Here is a 23,352-nt window from a genome sequence, read left to right on the forward strand (position 1 = left end):
CATCGATACCTGTGTGTCTGTAGATGAAGCAGATGTTTCAGTCATCAAACATCAACGCCACCGGAAACCTGGACTACAAATCCCTGTGTTACATCATCACTCACAGCGAGGAGCAGGACGAATGAAAAAGGAAATGTGATGTTTGTCTTTATCTGGCATCAAATAAAAGTTCAAAGATCAAACTCTGAATCTGGTGTCCTTTAATAAGCTGAAGGTCTCAGAGCAGGGCGTCACACTCACACTGAGAGCGTCCGGCACCGGTTCACTAGTTTTATTACAGAGTCCAGTTTAAAATCAGCAGAGAACAGAAAGATTTAATGAAATAAAGATTTAATTAGCAGAGTTCACACTGAAATTTATAGATATATAACTATTACACACTTATATTTTCAGTGTAAAATATCTGTTATAAAAATATATATATCTGGTTAAAGTTTAAAAAACTTTTTTTAGTTTTACTGAAGTTTTTATGAACAGACTGGATAAAGATGATGGAGGACACTACTGCACTTCCCAGTCTGACCTGATGGTGACAGCACTGTCTCCGCTGCTTAAACTCTAACACATTTGCTGTCATGATAACGTGAAGCTGCAGCATCAGGAGGACGTGCTCGAGCCTGCTGACGACGATGATGGCGAAGAGGCGCCGTCAGCATTGTGCTTTTTAATTAATTAGATCATTGAGACGTCCTCACAGGTGACACCCTGAAACACGGTCGTATCAAAAATATTTTTGGTTTCTGAAAATTGTTATAAAAAACATTTAATTATCTTATTCCATATTGTTCCATATCCATCATCCCACATCATCCACATTGACTTTAAAGCTCACATTATTAGGGGCGTGGCCTCTGTGACTGACGAGTGGGTGGAGAGACAGATGGAGATGTTTGGTCATGAGTGAGAATCAATAAACACATTATCAGAAAGTGACAGTACTGTCTAAAAATCAGACACTGAGGCGTCCACGGTGTGAGGAAACAGCAGCCTACGCTGGTGTCCAGGGAGGATCTGCTCTCCGTGTGATGTCATCAACTGCACGCCGGAGCTTGGGCATCCGGGAGGACGAAGAAGGCAAGCGAGTAGGCAGGAAGCTGCAGGTGGTGAGCTGGCAGGAGAAGTTTTCCTCTGAGTTCAGGCAGCGTTTTATCGTCCACCATCATCAACACCTCGCTGTTCAGCTTCACTGACCTGCAGAAACAGGAAATGAGCTCATCAAACTAACCGCCACACAGCGAGTCAAACACAAAGATTACTGAGATATTAATCTTTGCCCATTTCTGCATAACTCATCCTGTTTATGAACTTCAGGTGTTAGGCTCCTGTGCGCCCCCTTCTGGTCTGGCTGCAGCAGTGCGGGGTGTCATCGGCCTAGTTACCCTTCCTCGGGTTTATGGATGTATCATTTTCCACCACAGCTTATGAATCAGATCATAACACCATAAGAGGAGGATTTAGGATGGGGCTAGTTTGGGAATGGTCGGTTAAATCAGGTAAAGCTTTTGATTTTTATGTAGTTGTTCTCAGAAAACCCCCAGCAGCTGAGGTGCTGTGGAGGGGTGGACTGGAGTCAGACTGTCGACTCATGCTGACCGGTTTTGACTCACGGCGGTGACCTTTGAACTCTTTTGAAGCACGCCGCTCAGCCCAAACTATGAGGCCATTGTTTGTCCTCCGCCAGCACAGCTGAGATAAAAGCCTGAGAGAGAGTTACACATCAACAGCATCTGTCCTCGACCTGCTGCTGTCTGCATCAGCTGATTCGCTCTCAGGTGGCGTTAAATCGCCATGACAACAGCTTTCTGTCCGGCACGCTGAACCAAAGCAAAGCCACAGATCAAAAGCCAGCATCAAAAGGTCGACCTCAGCAGCTCTTATAGGACTCGATAAACACCTGAATCTGAGCGTCACAAGACCGAAGCCAGCGTCTGATTCACTATCGCCCCTGTTTTTGCTTTCATGAGTAAAATAAAATTTTAAAAGATTTAAAAAGTAGCTTTCAGGAAGTGTTGAGGCTCACTTCTGTAGAGAAATGTGAGCTGGTGTTCAGGTTTCTACACCTACCAGTCATCGCAGCTGAAACACAGACAGCGTCCCTGCAGATGGTAAAAACTGCAGGTTTCACTGGATGCTGAGGCAGGATGATCAGCTGATGCTTCTTCAGCATCAAAACGTTTGCTGGATTCTTCTTCATTTTTAAGCTTCGACCGTTTCACCATCACTGAGTTCAGGAGATCCAGATGTTTCAGAGACTCAGATTCATAAGAACAAAAACAGAAAATGTAAATCTAAAAAGAGAAAAGACATCAGCTCCATCCTTTTATTTTCTGACTCCAGCACAGCAGCTCTGCATGATTCAGAGCTCAGCCCTTGTCTGAAACAAGGCTGGCTTTACGCCAGTTTTCTTCTGTTTGGCTCTCCCTCTCACACAGTAGTTGACGGGGCTTCAGTCCCTGAGATTACATCATTCAGATCAAAGAGTAGAAAATACTGTAATAATGTGAGTGTTTGGAGCGGCCTGCGAGCATCACTACACACACCGAGCTCATTATTCGTAACTTTATCGTGAACCTGCACCACAGGAAGAGCAAAGACAGGACAGGAAGTGACAGGAAGTGAGGAGAGGCAGAACAGGTCGACTATAATGACCTGAACGTGTCTTATTTGGCTTGCAGAGTTTGAGCCGTCTGACACACAGAGCAGTGTATCATCAGCACATAAAACATCTGCAATGGGCCAATCCTGATGTTCAGGTAGAATCAGGTGTTCATTTACAGATTCTGACCTGTTGCTTCTTCACCGTGTTCATTTCACTAAAAATGGGGGCGGGGCTTATTATCTAAGGTTCACTCCACTTCTGCAGAGCCGGAGATATTTAGTGAAAAGCAACAGTCCTCTTTGGGGTCGAAGCAGATTTCTAACTGGGAGGAAAATGGCTTCATTGAGTACGTTCAGGCACCTGGAGTAGAGTCCCTCCTCCCCCGGCTGCTCAGACTCCAGGACAAAAGCCTCCACTGTGCTGTTGGAGAAGACGGCGGGCACCGAGATCCTCGCTGGCGTCTTTCCAAGGTTCATTGACATCAGCGTGACCGCTCCTCGTCTGTAGCTGCAGACACGCAGAACAGCAGCATTATTACTCAGCTTGACTTCCACTTCAACTCAAACTACACAGAACGAAGCATGAGCTTTGTTTCTGCTCACACGAAGCAAAACATGCACAGAAATTAGGTTTTGTTAACATGAAAATCTCTAGGAAAATATTCCTGGTGTCAGTGCACACAGTAAGAAATAAAAAGCTTTTTCCCCCTATAAATACTTTTAGTTTGAAGAAGTTTGTTCCTGAGCTGAAGTAAAAGACAAATAATTCAGGTTTGAGATGGAGTTTTGAATAACACTTTAAGAATTTCAATCTTTTCTTATTTTAAGATTTAAGAACTTTTTTCTGTTTCTGTTTCCAGACGTTTTTGCTGGTTTATAGGAATAATAAACCTTAAAGCTGAGCTGATTCCTTAAGAGGGCAGTTTACTTTAAAATCAGTTTTTCTTTTTCTTTTCTTGTCATGAGTCCAGTTTCAGAGGTGTTGATGTTCACAGTAAAAATATAAAGAAATATATGAAATCAAAAATCTTTTTTCTGAGCAGCTCCGTGAAACTATTTTGTTGTACAGGACATTGCTTGAAGGAAGCTGTAGCAGCTGTTAACCATTTATCTGTTACTTCTAACTGCTAATACTTTACTACATCATTACCTTGAGCTAGCTATTTCAGACCATTGCAGAGACAGCTGTATAAACAGCTGATAAACAGCTGTTTATACAGCTGTATAAGCAGCTGGACGGGCCAAGGAAAATCCTGTCCACCTGATGTCTGGATGGCAGAGTTACTGGTGGTGGGAGGTCTCGGTGTTTGTATGAGGGCAGGATGTGAAGCATACCTCTTCCTGTTGGCGCAGTGCAGATACATCCTCACTCGTTTACTTCGGCCAAACTCAGAAAACACTTGAATCTTTAAAACCTCCGGTCCAACCAGCCTCTTGTAGAGAACGGACAGCCAATAATCCTGAAAGAGGACACGGCCTTTACTCGACAACGACAAACTGTGAAGATCATGAAATGCATCGAGCACATAAACTAACAGCAGCTTATTTTAGCCACGTTAACGCTCAGTATGAGTGTGAAGGTCCTGATTTGAACAGATTAACATACATTTTCTGACAAATGATCAGCTAATGAACTCACTGAGCCTGTTCTAAACATGTCCGTTTATGTTTTTAATTCATTTGATGTCCCAAAGTGGACAAAATTAAGCAATAACATCTAATCTGAGTGTAGGAAGGAGGAACTCTTAAAATGATTTTGCACATGTAAAAAACATGAAAGCGTAGCTGGTATATTTGAGAGAATCAACCTGACTCTGTCTTACAGGAAGAGGATCCAGGTTGTCGTCCACCAGGTGGTAACTCCCAGAGCCAATGAGCACCTGCCTCATCACGACATCCAGGCCAAGTGCTGCTCCCAGGCCTAATTTATCCAGCCACCTGCACAGATTCCCAGCATGGAGACAGCTCAGCAGCGACTCAGAGATATTTGAGAGTCTTTCAGAGATAATGAGAGCAGCAATGTTCCTCCACAGAAAAACACATTCAGCAGATTAAAAATCGTAAAATCAGTCTGAAAAACACCAACGAGGTCCAGAGGTCTAGAAGACTATGAGGAAATGGCTTCTGAGCTCACGCCTGAATGCCTTCATGATGGCTTTCTGTTTCAGGTCTGACTGAATACAACATGACGTTCATAATGTTCAGAGAGAAGACTAAAGCAGGGCAGACCTGAGGGACTCACATGAATCCTGCGACGAACGTGTCCGACAGTCCTGCAGCTCCTCCTCCGTACGCCGAGCTTGTCTCTCCGAGCCACACCGACTTCCCCGGAGACGCCAGCTTCACTTTCTGAGCCAGATGAGAAGAAACAAACCCGGTGAAACTGCGAACACACCCAGCACAGAGCTGCTGGCACACAGCACAGCATTACCTTCACAACTTCATTGGTCTTTAAGGCCAGTGAGTCCAGGACTTCAGGATCCAGGAAGTCCTTCACAGACGTGTCTCTGCCGTTCACGTAATAACTGACAAACAGCAGAACAAGTTTATTTTATGAGTTATGAATGAAGCATTCACAACAATAAACCAGCATGACAAACAGCAGAACAAGTTTATTTGTCATGAGTTATGAATGAAATCAGGTGGTCCTCAGACAACCAGTGCTCAGCTAAATGATGTGAGCATGAAGGCTTCAGGATGATAAAAATAATCTTAACAGTTTCTTTTGTTTCAGGCCGAGGTGTCACTTTTAACTTAATAAGAGCTTTATTTTAAAAATTAGGAGACTTCAGACAAACATTTGGAGACAGATTCAGGTGGTCCCTCAGCCTGGGCGTGTACAGCTCGAATGTCAGTTGGACTAGGACCACTGCTGGTCTCAACCAGTGCTCAGCTGTTTGTGGATGATGTGAGCATTGTTAAGCCCAAACTAACTGTCAGTGTGGTCAGTTCATGCATTATCTTGTGAGAGTAGACTTAACTCAGAAATTACAGTTCAGAGTAAATAAAGTGAGGGTGAACTCACTGGTGCCAGGTACAGGCGTCGATGGCCTCAGCTCCGGTCTGCAGGAATCTGCAACAGTCACAAGAATTCATGGATAAATCGGCAGCGTCAGCTCAGTAATTAAGTTGTTTTCTGTCTTATCCCTGCAGACTGAAGCTCACATGTGACTCTGTAACTCGGTTAGAGCACAAAAATCAGCTGCTTCCCTTTAATAAAAAGTTTTAGGTTTGTCTGCATCGTTGGTATCTGAGAGACGTTAAAACATCAGATCAGAGTTTTTCAAAAAGCTGAAAACTTTAGAATCTGTCAGCTCATGACAGAGGAGGAGCAGAGTGAATAAAATCCCTGAAAACAGAGAGAAAGAAAGTAAAAAAGTTCATTTATTTATTATGTGTCTTGTTCTCGAAAATTCGTAACGCAAAATTTCATGTGAGGAAAAAAATTCAATGAAATAAAATGTAAAATTTTTTTTTCCCAAAATGTTTACTTTTCTTTTGTGTTGACAGCAGAAACTTTTCATGAGCTGTCTCTGTACGGTGACCTTTGACCTCTCACCCGTCCAGTAAGTCTACATGGTGGTCTCTCGGCTGGCCGACATCCGGCCCGTACAGCCCAGCGTCCTGGTACAGTTTGGACTCTGACATCATCTTCCTGAGACGAATGAAGTCCAGCCCGAGCTGATACCCGTCCACCCGGATCCCGGCCTTCTTCTCGAAGCTGTTCGGCTCTGATTAGAGATCACTTTGATTAGAGATCACTCTGATTAGAGATCATGTGAAGAAGAAAGGTGACTTCCTGTCTGAGTGTCGTGCCACATGAAGGCGAGGAAGTGAAACTGAAACATCGGATAAGAAACCACAGCGTTTCAGCGTTCCACCAGATATTATCACAGAAAGCAGAAGAAAGAAGAAGGAGCCTGAGAAGATTTTATACTAACAGCGTCAGCCTATTATTGATGCTCTGATTTACAGGTGTGATCAGGTGGCAGTAAACACACATCACTCTGAGCTGCATTTCAAAATAAAAGGCAGAATAAAATCTGCAGCCCTAAATAAGCAGGTCACAGACTCAAGAAAACACTGATTGAGGCTCTGTGATTATTGATTATCAGCTGATCAGAGAAGGAGTTGTACCGTTTCCGAGCTCCCAGGACATCCCATAATGTCTGGACTGGCAGTACTGCAGCAGCAGGGCAGCGTTGCTGTTGTTCCAGCTGTTGTCAGCCGTCCTGAGCAGAGCATTCAGGCCGAAGATGAGCTGGAAGCCAGAACAGTTGGCGAAGGCATGCAGCTGGTCCACGGTGAGCTCTGAGAGGGAGACGACAGTCAGAGGACGGGGGGCATCTCCATGACAACACCTGACAGACATCAGGACTCACCTGTGAAGAAGAAGCTCCTGTATGTACTCAGCAGGTCCTCCTTCATCAGGACCAGCTTATGCTTCGCCCAGTCGCACTTCAGTCGCTCTTCCATCCACCGGGGTAGCAAAGTCTGATCACATGACTCACCTGGGAATTTCAAAGGTCAGAGAGGTCAGGAAGCAGGAAGTAAATAAAACAAAGAAATCAACATGTTCCAGATCAGTGTGATGTCAGAGAGATCACAAGGTGATCGTGTTTACCTGCAGCGTCCTGAGGCTCCTCCCACTGTTGCCTCCTGTGAGGCTCAAACACCATGAAGTCCTGCCGCGTCCCCCCAAATCGCAGGAAGGCTGGACTCAGAGCTGCGGCGAGCGTCCTCATCCTCCGAGAGCTGCAGAGAAACCTCAGAGTCACTCCCATGATGCACTGCTTCACTGACAGCAGTTCACATAAAAGAATGCTCGGAAATATTCACGGGTCAAAGCACCGAAACCTGCTGGTTTTAAACGACCCCAGCTCTGCCTCACTTTGACCTTTGATCTGAAATCTAAGTTTTGAAATTATTTTGTTGTCACAACTCCTGAAGGATTACGAAGAATAACTCTGATGTCATTGTTTTTTTTAAGTTGGTCAACCGTTTTGACTCCAAACATCTGACTTTAACTTGATTTCCTTTCCTGGTTTTGAGACTTTGGAAATGATTTTACTTGTGACCTCTGACCTCTGGTTTCCACATACAGAGATCTCTGCTGAGTATCTCACATTCATCATGTTACTGAAACAGAAGGGATTTTGGAGCTCGAGTTTATTCCCGGAGCACAACATGAATCTAAGTTTGGCTGTCGAGATTCAAAGTTCAAATTTACAGCAGTTTTATTTCAGATGATCAGGTTACGAGCGTCAGCGGGTTACTCAGGTTATTCTCAGATCTTAGAGTGTTTGTGGTTCTTGGGTGTGCTCCTGCTGAAACAGGAACTCTGGGAATTCCCATGCGGACTCCGGAAAGAGAAGTGAAACCTGGATTGACTCAGGATCACCTTTCTTCTCAATCCTTTAAGCCTTTTAAGTCGGGGTCAGATTTTTATTCTTTGAGGTCCAAACTTGAACTTTGAGGAGCACAGGTGATGCTTATCTGGTCTGAGACTGCAGGAGGCGGAGCTAACAGGTTTCAGGTGAATTGACTCAGGATCAGATTTGAAAGTGAAACAAAAGTTTGAAAGTTTTGTTCCTCAGAGGATTTTGTGACCTCTGAACAAAACTGAATTTTGTGACCTGTCTGTTTTAACCCGGTGTTCCCTGTTTAACGGGACGATCTTCGATGGATTAGAGTCAGAGCTCACCTCAGCAGCCAAACGAAGCTCTCCTGTGAAGCCAGACTCGCGTCGATGGTCACGGACAGAAAGCGCGGATCCACGCGTCGCAGAGGGGCCGACACGTCCACGCCCAAACCCAGACCTGGGTCCCGGTCCGGCTCCCCGGGGGGTCCATCAGGGAGCCGGGATCCTCCGATTCCGGATACAAAAGTCCCGGTGCAGCAGAGCGCGCACAGCAGCAGCGCGAGCCTCATGTCTGTCACACTTCCTACTTCGCGTCCTCGTGCGCGCACACAGAACGACCGTGACCTCCAGCCACGAACTTATATCCAGGTCCAACATTTCACCAGGAATCACGAGAGACGACACTCCATCAATGAATCAGTTATCAGTGACCTGAAATTAATAATCATCTAATAACGAGCCAGAAGCGAAGACACCTGCGAACATGTTACTGTGACAGAAACACGCATGAACTGTCCCACAAATACAAAATTCAATAAAAGTACACATAAATATTTAATGTTTAAAAAAACGAAACTGTGACAAAAAAGTCAAAACTGAAATTAAATTAAATATTAATAAAATTTCCCACCAACACATATGAGACCACATGCCCCAAACCAACACTAAATTAAATTAATAATCAACAGACTCAAATTTATGTCCTCAGAATTCATGATTTTTTTAAAATAAAAAAACCTTTTTAAAATAGTTTTATACTTAAAGACAAAAAAAATCTGATGACCTAAAATGTAGATTAAAATGTGGAAAAATACGAACACATCTAGAACGCCAAAATCTTCCAAATAAGATAAAAATGTCAAAAATATGTCGAAAACATATCATCAAAAATGGAAACAGCTCGACTTAACCAAACAACAAACTAAAATTAAAAATAAAATGAATCCACTGCAAATAAAAACAGATTACACATTTTTTATTTGATGACACACATGCTTTTATTTTGGCAGGTCAGCTGTCTGATGTAGCAGACAAATTATTTTCAGTTTCCAGAATAAATAAATGCCCAAAAAACATAGACAGAAAATAAAGTTTAAATATTTAATGTTTAAAATTTATTAAAATGAGAAAAGTCACAGTAATGAGTCGTTTTCTCAACGCAGTGAACCGTCAGGTGCAGGTCGCCCTCCATCAGACTGACACATTCTGTGTGCGGTCGAGGTGAAGACATGATGATGTCATGGCAAAAACAGCTGACAGCTTCCTGCTGATGCCACCTGAGGCTGAAACAGACTCACCTGAGCTCACCTGACACACTCACACTTCTCAGGTGAAGCTGAAACCTTCTCTAACAAGCAGAAAATGACCTTTAACGTTTCCTCGAGTGACAAACGACCTTTGTGTTCTCAGTGTGATGACAGTACAGACGACAAAATAAGAGCGCAATGAAGTGCTGAAAGAAGGTGAAGAGAACAGGAAGTGAAGCTTCTCACACAGACACGGCGAGGACATCCCAGTTATTTTAATAAGAAACAATGTCACAGTGAGATCAGAAGTGTTCAAAGAGGGTAGAACTCCTGTGAAGATGTCAGAGCTGTGGCAGGTCAGAGGGCGGCGCCAGCAGTTCATCCACTTCCTCCTGCAGAGCTGCGGCTTTCTCGCTCACAAGCATCTGAAACAAAGAAACTGTCACGGTTAAACTTCCTGTTTCAGCGTTTCTTCACACTGTAATGTCATCAGGCTGATCCGAAGGGCCAGCTCTGTTCTAGGATGCCCTCTGGACCCAGTGGAGGTGGTGAGTGACAGGAGAATGGCGGCTGCTGTCATCCCTGTTGGACAACATCTCCCACCCCATGCATGAGACTGTGACAGAGCAGCTCCTTCAGTGGGAGACTGCAGGCGTTTCCTCCCCACTGCTGTCAGACATTCAACTGATCAAACACACACATCCACACATGTTGTGCAATAATCTTTTCTGGCATCGTTGTATTTTTACTCAGTTGTATAAAGCATTTGTATTCTATTTTTATCTTATTGTATATTTTATTCTATTTTATTCTACTGTATATAGTATTTTATTTTATTCTATTCTGTACAGTTGTGTACTGTATTTATTCTTATTTTATTTTATTCTAATTTTTGCTTCATAACTTTTGCACTGTCCACTTCCTGCTGTGACAAAACAAATTTCCCACGTGTGGGACTAATAAAGGTTATCTTATCTTATCTTATCAAACACTGTGAGTGTAGTCAGCTCCACAGAGCGTCACATCAGTCATTTAACACCATCAGTACTCGCGCTGATTTCAGGTACGGTGATCAGCTTGTGTGTACAGGTTCTGGATGGCTGTGCAGAGAGCGGCTGGGTCGGCGTTTGCCAGGTGAGTCAGCGTCTTGTAGCCGGCGGCATACAGCTGCTTTGCTCTCGACTGCAGGAAAAAAAAGAGGTGATGTCAGAGCTTCAGCTGAAACAGAGGACATGGAGAAGCTACGGAGCCTCAGATGGTTCTCACTTAAAATCACCTGAAGCAAAAAAAAAACCTTTTCACGTTGAATAAAACTGTTGCACTGATTCAGAAACGCCGAGCATGGGACACCTCAGGGCTGCGAGCGCCGCCCACTTCTCTTTAACCTGCTGACAGGAACATCAGCTCAGCGCGTTCACCGATGAGTCAGCGGCGACTGGGACAAAGGCGAAACATCTGGCAGAGCAGAGGTGGGACGGGCCGTGAGCCGAATAACAACCGCCCTGAACCACCTCCTGCTCACAGAGGTGTCAGCAGCACTTACGCTCTCTCAGAACCCTTAACACACCACACTCAGCACAGGACGCACTTCCTGTAGCGAGTTTAAATATGTCTACAAAATTAAGTTCAAATAATCCTGAAACGTGACCTTTTAGTTTGAACGTCTCCAGAGTGAATCTGAATTAATCAGGCTGAGTGGAAAAAGCCGACATGAGAAACCTCTGGCTCTCCTCTGCAGCGTTTTTAGCTTTCACATCACAGTGAAATAAAGAAAAACTTTACAGCCATGATGGGACATTTAACACGTTAACATGACGGCGCGAAGACACAGAATCTGAACATTCTCCCAAAGACTCCTGACCTTCATTACCTTCATCAGGTACACCTCCAGGGCTGCTTTCAGAAACATCAATAAAGAGGAGAAGAAGAAGAAAGAATGGATGCCAACAGGATCAATGAAAGTTGACAGGAAGGAACTTAAAGCTGTAATAACAGTTTTACAAAATAAAATCTGAGCTGAGGTGGATGAAGACGGTGTTCATGTGATCAGTAACTGGTGAAATGGTCCACTTCCTGTGGCCCACAAACTCACGTGTTTATTACATAGACATGGGAGTCTAATGGAGCTCTAATCTGCACTTGGGCAGGAAGTATCTTCAGATGTGCTTTGACGTGCAATGATGACACATGAAAATGTCACAAAACAACAGAACATGTTTTTTTTTTGTAAACACTCCAACAACAGTCTGATGATGTCATCATCCTGAACTGTGACGGTGGGGAAACTCATCACTCTTAACGTGTTTCAATGATGTCACATGAGCACACAGTAAGAAAAGGATGCAGGAGGAGAAAAAGAAAAAGAAGAAGAAGAAAGCAGGTGAAGAAGACGTCTCACCTCCAAGACTCCGGCCACCTCCATCAGAGGGATAAGCTCCGCCTTCACGCAGTAACTGAGGCGCCGCGTCAGCTCGGCTAGCAGTGCTCTGAATGGCCAGAACTCCTCGAGCTCCTGAGACACAGAAACATCAGAGCATCACCGTCTCACCTGAGACACATGTGCTGGCTCACCTGCAGCCTGCCCATCTTGCTATGACCTCTGGGTAAAATCCAGTGGTACCTCGGTGAAGTGCAGCACACAGGAGCAGAAGGCGGAGGAGGAGCCGAGCAGCGTTTGCACGAAGCCACGGCTCACCTGGAAACGCTCAGAGACGCTCCAGACGTCCGTTTCCTTCAGCAGCGAGAAGAGAACGAGAGCGAGGTACATCCTCCTCACCGCCGCCACGTTCACGCCCTGAAACAAACAGAGCACGCTGCTGAGCGGGGTGGGGGAGCGGGGGGGCTCGATCACAAAGTTCAGAGAGCAGAAAGATAATGACGTCATCATAATCTATCTTCATCACCTGCACCGCTTGTCAGGTCAAATTCAAAGATCACACTTGTCAGATCCAGCGTTCATGGAGCAGGCGGACGAGGCTGAACTCGAGTCATGATTTTCAATGTTAGTAAGTTTCAATGAAACGATTAAACTGACGTCACGACAACCTGCAGCAGAAACGATGGCGTCAGGTTGCCGCTCACCTCCTTTGAGAAAGGCGCGTCTGTGACCCTCAACAGGAAGTGACTCTGTTTCTACTTCCCCCTCCGACGTGTCTTTACTGTGTCATTATTATTCACAGTTGCCTGCTCGTGCTTCACGTCTGTCTCTGCTTCTCATTTTTACTTCCTCACCATTTAAAGGAGCTTGTGGAAAAAAGTCACGACCTTTAACCTTTTGATTTGTGCCATGCAAACAACATTAACATTTCCTATTTCTAAGGTGCAAACATCCACCTCTGGAGGGCGGAGCTGGAGTTAGGGTTGTGATGTGACGGCCTGAGTCCATCACATCACAAGAGTTGGGTATCATCACCGATTTCTATAATCGAATCGATTTAATTTTGACTCAGACATTCAGAAATATTCTGATTATTTATCAGTACTGACACTTGTGAGACTTCATCAGACGTGTAAGCTTCACAGCAGTTGCCTTTGTGTCAAAGTAACTGAGGATAAAACACAGAAAAACATGACGGAGATTTTCCTGGCCTGGCTTTTTATAGCAGATAACCTTAAAAATATTCTGCAGTAGAACAAAAATGGAAGAAAACCACGAATCAACATATGAACATTACCCGATGCTACTGAAGTGAAGCAGAGCAAAGTCACAGAGTTTAATTAGAGACATATAAGTGTTTTGCAATTTGGCATCATTTGTAAAATTTTATATTTCTTTGGTTTTGAACAGCAGAAATTAGGCTTTCTTGTTGGATGTCATTTTTGGAAAAAACAAACAAAAACAAAACAGAGGCTGACTGCTGTAAACGACAGTAGACTGGTGCGTAATGAGCACGCAAATAATGCAGAAAACAGAGATTTTTGATGGTAAATTGTTCTTGAAATACAGAGAGAGAGAGGGAGAGAGAGAGAGAGGAAGTGTGATTTTACCGTGGTGGGAGCAAAACAGCAAAAGTAAGAGAGAATTCATGACAATGTGAAGTGTACTTTGGATCTTCTTTTGCTGCTGGTTCAGTGAATTTTGGTCAGAGTGACAAAACCTCCAGCTTCAGAATCTGTCAGATGTCGGCTTTCAGCACCGACAGCGTGTCGGCGCTTTGTGGTTACATCTTTAGACAAGCTAAAATTGATTTGAATTGGAAATTTTTTAAACCCACCCCTACACATCACACCTGAGCTCAGCAGTTCAAAACTAATCTGGCAGGATTAATCTTGTCAGCTCAGATCAGACCCTGAAATCCGGCAGTTCAAAGGGAATACAGGATTACATCATCAGATTAAATCAGTTGAGCCAATACAGCTTTTTTTTTCTTCTTTTTTTTAAAATTCAGATCAAAACTCGAGTTTTTGTTGCTTATTGGAACAGGATTACTGTGATTCCAGCAGAGGGCTGGATTCAGACTGGAAACATGAAATAAAAACTCCAAAGTTAATCAAACAAGAAAACTAGAACTGATAGACGGTGCTACAAACTGCATTATACTGTGTATTAAATACTATATTCACATAATGATATATTTTCAAACAGTGATGATTATTTATGAAGCACTGTATTTCATACATGTGATATACATGTATGAAATATTCAGGACTTGCGTTTTTATTCATTAAAGCTATGAGATCTACATTAAACTGAGCTGTGTATTATGAATGAAGAATACTAAAGTTGATCACAGTAGATAACAGTTTAATCAATGCTCTTGATGTTTGCTGCCCTCTGCTGGTCATGTTTTAGTTTCTCCTGTGATCGGTCAGGCTCAGGTGAGTAAAAGCATAACGACAGTGCAGAAAGTTGCTTCAGGTTTCCAACCTGCTTTGCTCACTAACTTTTGGCTTTTGTGGTCGTGCAGTTGTTCACTTCATGCAGCACCCGTATGAAGGAATTTTAAAGGTTGTGGATAAAATAATGAATTACTGCTGATGGAATAGCTCTTAGTAAAATTAAAATAGTTGAGGCTCTTTTATGTTGGTGAATAAAGTATTGCTGATCTAGATTTGGTAAAGCCATCCAGTTTTTTTTTGTTTTGTTTTTTCTAACTGGGTTAGGGGAAACAGCTTCACTGTGAGATTTCACAGTGAAGCTGGATGTTTTTATTCTGTACTGAAGCTTTAATCTGTGTGGAAGCGTTCAGCGAGTTTTAATCTGAGCTTCCAACAGACCTCCAAACCTGGGGCCACACATCACATATCCAGATCCTTCCTCCATCACTCTGCGTTCACCTGAGCAGCTTCTGTTCTTCATCTTTGATTTCATGGATGCGTGTTCGTGTTTGTGATTCTCTCTTTACAGTCAGGTTTGAGTACATTTCACAGGTCACATCTCAAAAACGATGAAATAAAACCTGAAAATCTCGAGCATTAAATCTGTGGTCTGAACTTTCTCACCTTCTTCACCGTCTGTCCTGCAGCTTTTCTTGCCACGAAACTCTCAGGCACGCCGACAGCAGCTGACATCTTCTGCTCGGCCACAGACAACAGTGTGAACTGCAGATGAGGAAGAAGAAGGAGAAGAAGAGAGCAGCTTGTAAGAGATATGAGGAGGAGAAGGAGGCCGAGAGGCTCTGAGGCAAGCTCTGCTTACCTGCCTGAAGAAAATCATCCAGTTAGGTTTGCACTGATCAATCAGGTCGTACGGGGTCACCAGGTAGACCAGATGCAGGTAGCTGTTGAGGAGCAGAGACTCCAAGCCTTTGGACAGGTCTTTGTAGAGGACCTCAGCATAGGTTAGATCCACCGAGGCTGAAGAACACCAGGAATGTTTTAATTCATCGTCACGAATCATAACAGCTACAGACACACAAAACTACACCATCGCAGTTTTCTGACCTTACAAAAGGATCTTTGAAACTTAATTTAAGCCCAATGAATCAAAACAACTGGAAACAGTGGGACCAGACAGGGACCACGGTGGGAGCAGACTGGGACCACGGTGGGAGCAGACTGGGACCACGGTGGGAGCAGACTGGGACACGAGTTTACCCCGTTCAGGACCTTTGGTGGCCGGCCCAGGCTAAAATGACCTACCATGTTTGAATCAGTTTTAACTCCTCCTCCTTTCAATCAAATGTCTTCTTATTGGCTGCCCCTCATGAACACAAGTGGGTGCATCTTGTGTGTCTGAGATGATCATATTAGGGATTTCCCTCGCTATGACATCATGCAGAGCCAACAGGAGCAAAATCTGTGAACTCTGTGTTCATTGTTGATTTTCAGAATCATGATTAAACACAACGCCCTGAGTCATGTGACAGGAAGTAACGAGTCCGACAGGTATGCTGAGGGTACCTTTGTATGTAGCCTTCCCCAGCTTGGTGACCCGCAGACTCTGAGAGTCTACTGTGATGAGCTCTTTCTCCTTCAGGACGTCCACGCACTGCTGCACCGCCTCCAGTAGGCTCCTCTCTACACACAGCTGCTGCCACTGCACAAACAGCAGCGTTCCCTGCAGGAAGTCCTGCAGCTGCTCCACGGACGACGTGATCTGCAGAAACCGCGACTCATAAGGACAGGAGCACCAGTGGAACTAGGCTGTGATCTGATCATTTTTTATAACTTGGGGTACGAGAAATGTCGCTGTGCAGGTAAAAATATTGATCAGGCATCCTGATTGGCCAGTTTAGCAACAAAAACATGGATATATGGAAATATTTGGATCCATTATATTTGGTCAACTGAATATTTGGAAGCTTGTGGACGTTAGACAATGTTGCCATCAGTGACACAAACCAAACGTAACAAAAACCTAGAATTACCTAGAATGAACCAGAATTACCGACAGATTCACTGATACAGAAAAATCAGCCGCTTCTTTATGAACCACTAATTCAGTTTAGTTTTTCAAAATAATAGAGAAAAGAAAGTCAGACCCCACAGAGGTACCATTTGATATTAAATAATGATGCAGAGATAAAAGAGATTAGCGCCTGCTGGCTAATCTGCTCGGATTTGGAGTGAATTAGAAGGATTTACGTTTAATCCAATGAGGGACAGGACGAGGCTCAGGAGGCCTTTTCCATCATCGTGCATCAGGTTGCTGTAACAGCTCTCCATCGGCGCGCACACCAGTGTTTTAGCCTGAAATCACACAAAAGCAGAATTATCTGACATCTGTTGGTTTAACTGAATGCTTTTATTTTGCCTTAACTCACAGGAAACTGATCAGATTGTTTTAGTAGGAGTCGGAGGTGGTGGAGAAGTCATAAAGAGTTATTGTTATGTTATTATATCCACCTTAATTTTATTGTTTTTAATACAGAGGTTTTCGTGCAGCTGCTGCCCTCAAATGAACACACACAAAGATTTAATGAAGCTTTTCAACCTTTTAACTCTTTTAATTTAACATTTCTTTGTTTTTTGTTTTTTTAATAACCTAAAACAGATTTTATGCCTGCAGATCTGTATTTCAGATATTTGAGGATTAAGAAAAGTATTTTGACATAAGATTGTTGGAAAGCTTCAGTTTTTAAGCTCACTGTTTTTCATCAGACATCAGTTTGAGTCTCTCACGGCTCTGGTTACCATGTTCCTGTCCTTCTCCTGCAGGATCAGGATGCTCTCGCCCACCGAGTCGATCCCCGCTCGGCCGGCTCGTCCCACCATCTGCTTGTACTGGCTCCTCTTCAGGAAGTCCGTGGCCACGTATGGCGAGCGCAGGATCACTCTGTGTGCAAACAGAGGTCAAACTGGGGTCAGAGGTCAGATCACTTCAGCAGCAGCAAACGTGTATAAGCTCTGATATGTACACAGGAACACGCAGGCGAGCTCCTGACCGCTGCTGAGTGACAGAAAGGAGAAAACCCTGTTTAATGAGCGGCTCACCTGCGAGCAGGTAGGTTGATCCCTGCAGCTAGGGTGGAGGTGCAGGTGAGGAGGCAGAGGACCCCGCTGGAGTAGGCTTCCTCCACCAGTTTCCTCTCCTCGGATGTCAGCCCGCTGTGGTGGTACGCCACGCCGTACGGCACAGTGACCTTTAACACCGGGCACAATGAGCCATTCCCGCTGTCCCGCAGCTCCCTGAGGAGGACGCCCTTCTCCTCCTCGCGGTGCCGCAAGAAGTCCCTGAAAGAATCGAGAAAGGTTTCTGAGTCAGTGATCGGCGTGGGCAGCAGAGTGGGAGGAGTCACCCGGTGGCTGCTGCTCACTCTTTCAGATATTTGCAGATCATCGCCGCCACATTCTCGCAGTTCTTCTTGGTGGGACAGAAGAGCAGACACGAGTGCGCTGGGATGACCTCAGTCACCAGAGCGATGATGTGATCCGGGTCGATCTTCTGCATCGTGCTTGAGTACTGCAGGAAAGAGAAAGACCAAGCACCACGGAAACGAAAGAGGAGGACATTAAACTTTAATTTACTGCAGGAAAAATGTCTCCTGTACCTATTAATGTGGCCACGGCGTGTTGGTGTGATCCTCCACTGTATCGTTAGAGTTAATGATGTTTTTTACTTACTTTAAAGTTGAGAAGACGTGAGAACCTGAAGCAGTTCTCTTCTTTTGGGTCAACCTCGTAGATGGTGTCGTGCAGTTTGACGAATTCCTTCAGCTGAACCTGGAAAAAATAAAAATAAAATAAATCACAGAGCACCAATTTAACCAAACTCCCAAAATGAGTTTAAAAGACAGGAAGAAGCCCCGCTGATAGAAACCAGCAGTTCCATGCAATGATCTTGAAACACAAGTGTCTCCTCTGACTATCACCAGCTCATCCACATCCATTTTCATATGTGCAGCTGATAAGTCATGACTAATTCTGAGAGTTGTATTTGCATGACACACAGACCTGATTTTAGTTAATGAGCAACTTTAACAACGCTCAGTGAGCCCCTCAAACAGCTGCTCAGTGTCAGGAACTGCTCGAGCAAGTCCTTGTGGAAGCCGGAAGTTGGGGTCAGTGTTCACTCTAGGGTTTTATAGCAGTTTTATAAGGTTCAGGTGCAGCTTTGAGTCAATCACTTACAGGCCTGAAGTTGTTCGTGTAATTTTCAGCCCTCAGAAACGTCTGCAGGTCTTTGATATTCCCCAGAGTGGCGCTCATTCCTATTATCTGAGTTATTTCTGGAAAAAAAAACCCCAAAAAGCAAGAAGTTTGTTTTTAACTTAAAGTTTGGATTGAGTTATGGAGACTATAAGGAGACACTTACTGCTCACATATTGAACTTTGGCCAGAGTCATTTCTATAATGGCCCCTCTGCTGCCGTCACCCAGCATGTGAAGCTGCAGAAGAAACAAAATCTCAGTTAAATGTCCTCCAGCTGTATAAAACACCTTTCATCCAAACTGGGAGGTACCTCATCAACCACCACCAGACCAAGGTTATCCAGCCTGCTGGTCTCTATCAGAGAGTTGACAAGGCTGTGACCCTTCTCTATGGTTGCGATGTAAAGGGATGTCTTGTTTCTTCTCTTCACGGGAGGAAACCTGCCTTTGCTGCCAGCGTACTCCTCCACCATGAAGTCCAGCTCCAGGCCAAAGCTTGCTAAACCACGCACCTGGAAAAGCACAAAGTACTTCCTAAGAGTTCAAAATGAAGACTGTTAATGTCTCTGAAAGGTGTCCCACAAGGCTCTAGTTTTGATCCTCTTTTATTTTATTTCTTATGAACATAAATATAATAATCGAGAGTAGGGATGGGTATCGTTTAGGTTTTATCCGATACCGTGCCAAACCGGTACTTTTGAAACGGTGCCGGTGTTTAAACGGTGCTCAAACCGGTGCTTAAAGAATGGAGAACACAAAATTGGTCCAAAACCTCTCATGTTCAGCTTTTTTTTGTAAAAGATAACAATGTTAGCCTTTTCTGCAGCTATTGGGCATATATGGTATCACTCTTGGCTGGAAGCAGTGCTTAAACAATGGAAAAAACACAAACTTTGTCCAAAAACCTTGTTTAACTGTTTTCCACTTTTTCTTTGGGCTACCTTTTGGCCAGGGTGAAGGGAGTATCTGCCATCAAACATGCATGTAACTACGACGGTGTTTGCTAGTTCACCTTACATGCATTAATGTAATAATGTGGTTAGCGTACTCAACGTTAATTACACACGAACAACATGAAGCTACTCACGCAGAGGAGAACGACTGCTGCTGCCTTCATCATCCGTCATCATTTCTGCTACGCTGACAGGGCTAGGGGCCAGGACTCTCTATTGGGGATGTTGCTAACTCCGGGTCCGATAACAGGCACCACACCCGCAGTAGATGTGCAGTGTGAGGTCTCGCAGCAAGCTATCAAACACGTTATTTCTCGGCTTTAAAAAACCGCAATTGTTTCATCAGATTTGAGGTGTTACCTCCTTTGCACAGTATCACAATATCAGCTCACTTGTTGCAGGCTGCTGAGTTTGCATCTTTTGCTGTGATCAGCCAGACTTTTGATCGCTTCGCCTTGGGCATTTTTAATCTGTAGCTCTGCTCTAAAAGAACGTACGTCTGGCCCCGCCTACTATCCTCGGAAACGTAAAATGATTGGCTGAATTGGCTCAGTTAAAGCACCGAAATGTGTGCCTGAGGAAAATAGTGGTGCAGTGCGTGGATATGGACTTGACTTTTATTTTTGCACTCTCACTACGATTTCAGCACAAATATGGACTTGACTTTTATTTTTATTGCACAAAAGGATGAGAGTGTGATGCTAAAGTGGAGACTGCTCCAGGACAGAAAAAACTGCATCATACTGTTAACACCGCTTCAGCTCTTCACAAGCATCTGCACAGACAGCATGCTAACACTAAGCTAGCCAAGAGCCCAGAGCGATTTTAAAGCTGAGTAATTGCTGACCCCAGACCATCACCATGATAAAGTGAACCGTCATTTGCGTTGAAGACAGCCGTTGCTGAACTTTAACAGGTAACAAACTGATGAGCAGGCAGGCTGCAGCTTCCGTTTCTACCTGTTCATGTTTCTAAAGTGGCATAGAATCACCATGACGACCACTTTAAAGCCTCTTTGTGCTGGTTTTCATCTTTGCTTTGTGTTTATATCTAAATACTAAGAGAAAGATGATGTGTGTCCTCATCAGGATAGGGCTTTGTGTTGGTGTGTGGGGCTATAGTCTGTAGTTTATATTGTTAATTGGTGATTATGAGACAGTGTGTTCCAGATCATTTTGCAGAGTAACATGAAAGTAAAGTGACAAGTAGTGTAACAAATGTCTTTCTCCTGGGTGTAATTAAGTAACATTCTGCATTACTTTTAAGAAAAGTGCTCAGTGTAATAACTTTTTTACTTTACTTTTTTGAGTAATGACCCCAACACTGATCACAACAAAGAGGGAAAATACCTCCAACATGCACAAACTTTTGACCACACTGCATGTAATTAATTTGCATGAATGTAATGTCTTTGATATGGTGCTAAAAGATGGTGGTGACTCTCAAAATGGACCAATGAGAATTGATGAGGGAATTAATAATCCACACTACCATGGCAGTTCGTATCACCCCACAGAGCTCTATTTCTGATTTCTATTTGTATTTCTTCTAAGCGTAAATTAAAATTTATGCTTAGAAGGCATTTTATGAAGTTTTATCATTTTATATTTTAAGTCAAAGCTTGTTATCCCACACAACCAGAAAGTCATTACTGCTACTCCTCTTTTATTCCACAAACACAAATATTATTATCCTCTGATGTCAAGTTCTATGCAGATGATATACTTTTATATCTGAGACCAAAAGCTAGCTAACCCTTTGCTCATGTTCAGGAGTGAGAGTAACATCAACAATAATCCCAGTCTGAAAGTTTCCCTACAGAACATTAAACAACATCGATCAATTTTATTCATTTGCCTATTACCCATTAGCAACTCAGTAACATCTAATAGCATTTATGCATTCTATTGACAAAACACACTTTTCTGACATGTTTTGATGTTCTGTGGTTTCCGTACCTTCTCCTGCACCAGCGATATGTAGGGCAAGATGAACAGACAGTCCTTCCTCCTGCACAGCAGTTCTCTGAGGATAAGGATCTCTGCCACTAGAGTTTTCCCACCACTGGTGGGAAGGGAGTAGATCAGATTCTTCCTCTGCTGAACACAGTCCAAGTTCAGACACGTCTGCTGCCAGTCTGAAAACCCCAAAAAACAAAACCGGTTGTAAATGTCTTGGCCTGACTTATTATGTGCAGAAACTACAATATTTAAATTTTATTGTGATATACAGAAATCTCACCATATAAACTCTGGATTCCTCTCAGTTTAAACATCAGCTCCTTCACTTTGCTTGGAAGCCCAAAGAACGGCCCAAGGTCAGGCATGTCGGCAGAGACAGTCTCCATGGCCTGCATGGCGACGTTTATCTCCTCAGAAACCACCGCCTCCTTCAGCATCGCTGTCCGTGAAACGGCAGAAGGAGCCGCTGCGTTGCCAAGCATCGTCCTCTTCAGCTGGTCGGCAACGCTCCTCCTCGCTGCGGCTGGTCTCCTGGGTGGACCTTCTCCGTTTGCTAGTCCTCTGAAAGGCGTTGAGGTTTTGTCTCCGTCCTGGAGTCGGCTTCTCTTCGCCTTCTCCTGAACTTCCTCCTGAAACTGCAGCTGGCTGGCCGGTAGGTCCTCGAAGGGTTCATCTCTGAGGCCGTCCAGGATGGAGTCTGAGAGGACATCCTCGTCTTCTGGTTGTTGCTCCGCCCCTCGAAGCCTTTCATTTTGCTCGGCATCATCCAGTTTTGCCAAGACAGACGAGTCCTCCAAGATGCTGTCATAGTCGCCGAATAAATCCTCGCTGTCGCTGCAGTACTGCCAAGAAAAAAGAATACCATCAGCGTGGACTTCAAACAGGTTATTAATCAATCAGGGCATCATTTTTCTTTCTGCCAGTTAAAGGATGATTACTCTATGACCAACTGAGTCATTAAACACATCGGGGAGGTGTTCCCTGAGCTCAAAGATTAGGTGAGCAGGAGGCTCATTTTCTCACAGACTTCAATGCAATCAGACTTCAAGGGAGTCGCCCCCTGCTGGTCAATATGTAAGATGTACCTCCACAGCTCTGCTTTCAGCCATGATGCTGTTGATCCTCCTGTTGAAGTTGCATAGCGGGGAACAGACAGCCCCTCCCCTCTTCCGGGCAGGTGTCAGGTGAGCTTTCAGGTGGTCTCGCGCCCTTTTCCTCTGACAGACTCGTTTTATTTTGACTTCCAGCCTTCCGTAGTTCATCCCTGTGAGCGCAGACCACTGCGGCTACATGTGAAACACAATAAACATCTTATAGTTCTCACATACTTCACTAACCTGCTGCTGCAGCCATTCAAACGCCACCTTAAACAAGTTGACGTTAAATGATGAGACCTAAAAACACCAAAGAGCCCACACAGGCTCAGTGAGCAGCTAGCTAGCAAGCGGCGGCATTCAGTTACAAAAACTACAAATTAATCACAAACAAGCTCAAATAAATAAAAGTATGTCCATGGAATAACTTTTACCACCACCAGTAAAAATTAACGTTCACTAAACGCGCATCTACAGCAGCTCAGCGAATCCTTCATTCAAAATAACTATCATTAACCCTGGAGTGAGAGAGAAATGCCACCATCACTTCCGCTTTCGGTTTACCACTGAGCTAACGCTGAGTTACTGTCGTTCAAAGTGTCAAAACGTGCATTTAAACATCTCGATTAGCTACTAAATGCTAAAAAAGGAAGTCTTATCAAACCTTAATAATTAGACGACTTGGATGTAAAATTGAGTTTTCACTGAAAACGGGTTAAGTCTGTTTTGAAACGGTTATTAGATGTGATGTTTGACACCCTGATAGTTTAGGAGTTTTAGGACAGCTGTACGTGGTTTCAGTCACGTTTCAAAGACAAACTGCAAC

The 23,352-nt window shown here is 44.0% G+C and overlaps 2 protein-coding genes across 3 annotated transcripts; both read right to left on the reverse strand.

Annotated features, from left to right (window-relative positions):
* Positions 1-183: 183 nt before the first annotated feature.
* Positions 184-8,932, reverse strand: hpse (heparanase). Its single transcript, XM_031741367.2, has 12 exons — positions 8,303-8,932; positions 7,223-7,353; positions 6,981-7,109; positions 6,736-6,909; positions 6,158-6,329; positions 5,624-5,671; positions 5,030-5,123; positions 4,841-4,947; positions 4,422-4,536; positions 3,934-4,058; positions 2,960-3,106; positions 184-1,191 (listed from the first exon to the last, which is right to left on the reverse strand). Exons 1-12 carry the CDS (start codon positions 8,527-8,529, stop codon positions 1,032-1,034), a joined length of 1,629 nt encoding a protein of 542 aa, XP_031597227.1. The 5' UTR covers positions 8,530-8,932; the 3' UTR covers positions 184-1,031.
* A 3,047-nt stretch (positions 8,933-11,979) lies between these two features.
* On the reverse strand, positions 11,980-23,153 carry helq (helicase, POLQ like). 2 transcript variants are annotated; one of them, XR_005613934.1, is made up of 17 exons: positions 22,770-23,153; positions 22,518-22,696; positions 21,713-22,274; positions 21,430-21,608; positions 18,830-19,030; positions 18,683-18,755; positions 18,499-18,596; positions 17,992-18,090; positions 17,685-17,830; positions 17,362-17,601; positions 17,062-17,203; positions 16,513-16,617; positions 15,829-16,024; positions 15,129-15,282; positions 14,929-15,027; positions 12,182-12,280; positions 11,980-11,998 (listed from the first exon to the last, which is right to left on the reverse strand). XR_005613934.1 is itself a non-coding variant. In XM_039615641.1 (16 exons), exons 1-15 carry the CDS (start codon positions 22,783-22,785, stop codon positions 14,934-14,936), a joined length of 2,484 nt encoding a protein of 827 aa, XP_039471575.1. In that variant the 5' UTR covers positions 22,786-23,153; the 3' UTR covers positions 12,144-12,280; positions 14,929-14,933. The 2 variants fall into 2 exon arrangements, 1 of the variants encoding a protein (XP_039471575.1); XM_039615641.1 differs by lacking the exon at positions 11,980-11,998 and having other exon boundaries at positions 12,144-12,280.
* Between the last annotated feature and the right edge of the window lie 199 nt (positions 23,154-23,352).

Source organism: Oreochromis aureus, linkage group 7 (assembly GCF_013358895.1).
Source record: "Oreochromis aureus strain Israel breed Guangdong linkage group 7, ZZ_aureus, whole genome shotgun sequence".
Taxonomy (NCBI): domain Eukaryota; kingdom Metazoa; phylum Chordata; class Actinopteri; order Cichliformes; family Cichlidae; genus Oreochromis; species Oreochromis aureus.

What these genes read in the sequence shown, in the direction of transcription:
- hpse (XM_031741367.2), bottom strand. Translation starts at nt 8,529, where the DNA reads ATGAGGCTCGCGCTGCTGCTGTGCGCGCTCTGCTGCACCGGGACTTTT. An exon ending in GTCCTGGGAGCTCGGAAACG is followed by an intron (nt 6,330 to 6,735) that starts GTACAACTCCTT and finishes ATCTCTAATCAG; the next exon opens with AGCCGAACAGCTTCGAGAAG. An exon ending in ACGTTCGTCGCAGGATTCAT is followed by an intron (nt 4,537 to 4,840) that starts GTGAGTCCCTCA and finishes GAATCTGTGCAG; the next exon opens with GTGGCTGGATAAATTAGGCC.
- helq (XM_039615641.1), bottom strand. An exon ending in CAAAGTTCAATATGTGAGCA is followed by an intron (nt 18,597 to 18,682) that starts GTAAGTGTCTCC and finishes TTTTTTTTCCAG; the next exon opens with AAATAACTCAGATAATAGGA. An exon ending in ACACGAACAACTTCAGGCCT is followed by an intron (nt 18,091 to 18,498) that starts GTAAGTGATTGA and finishes TATTTTTTCCAG; the next exon opens with GTTCAGCTGAAGGAATTCGT.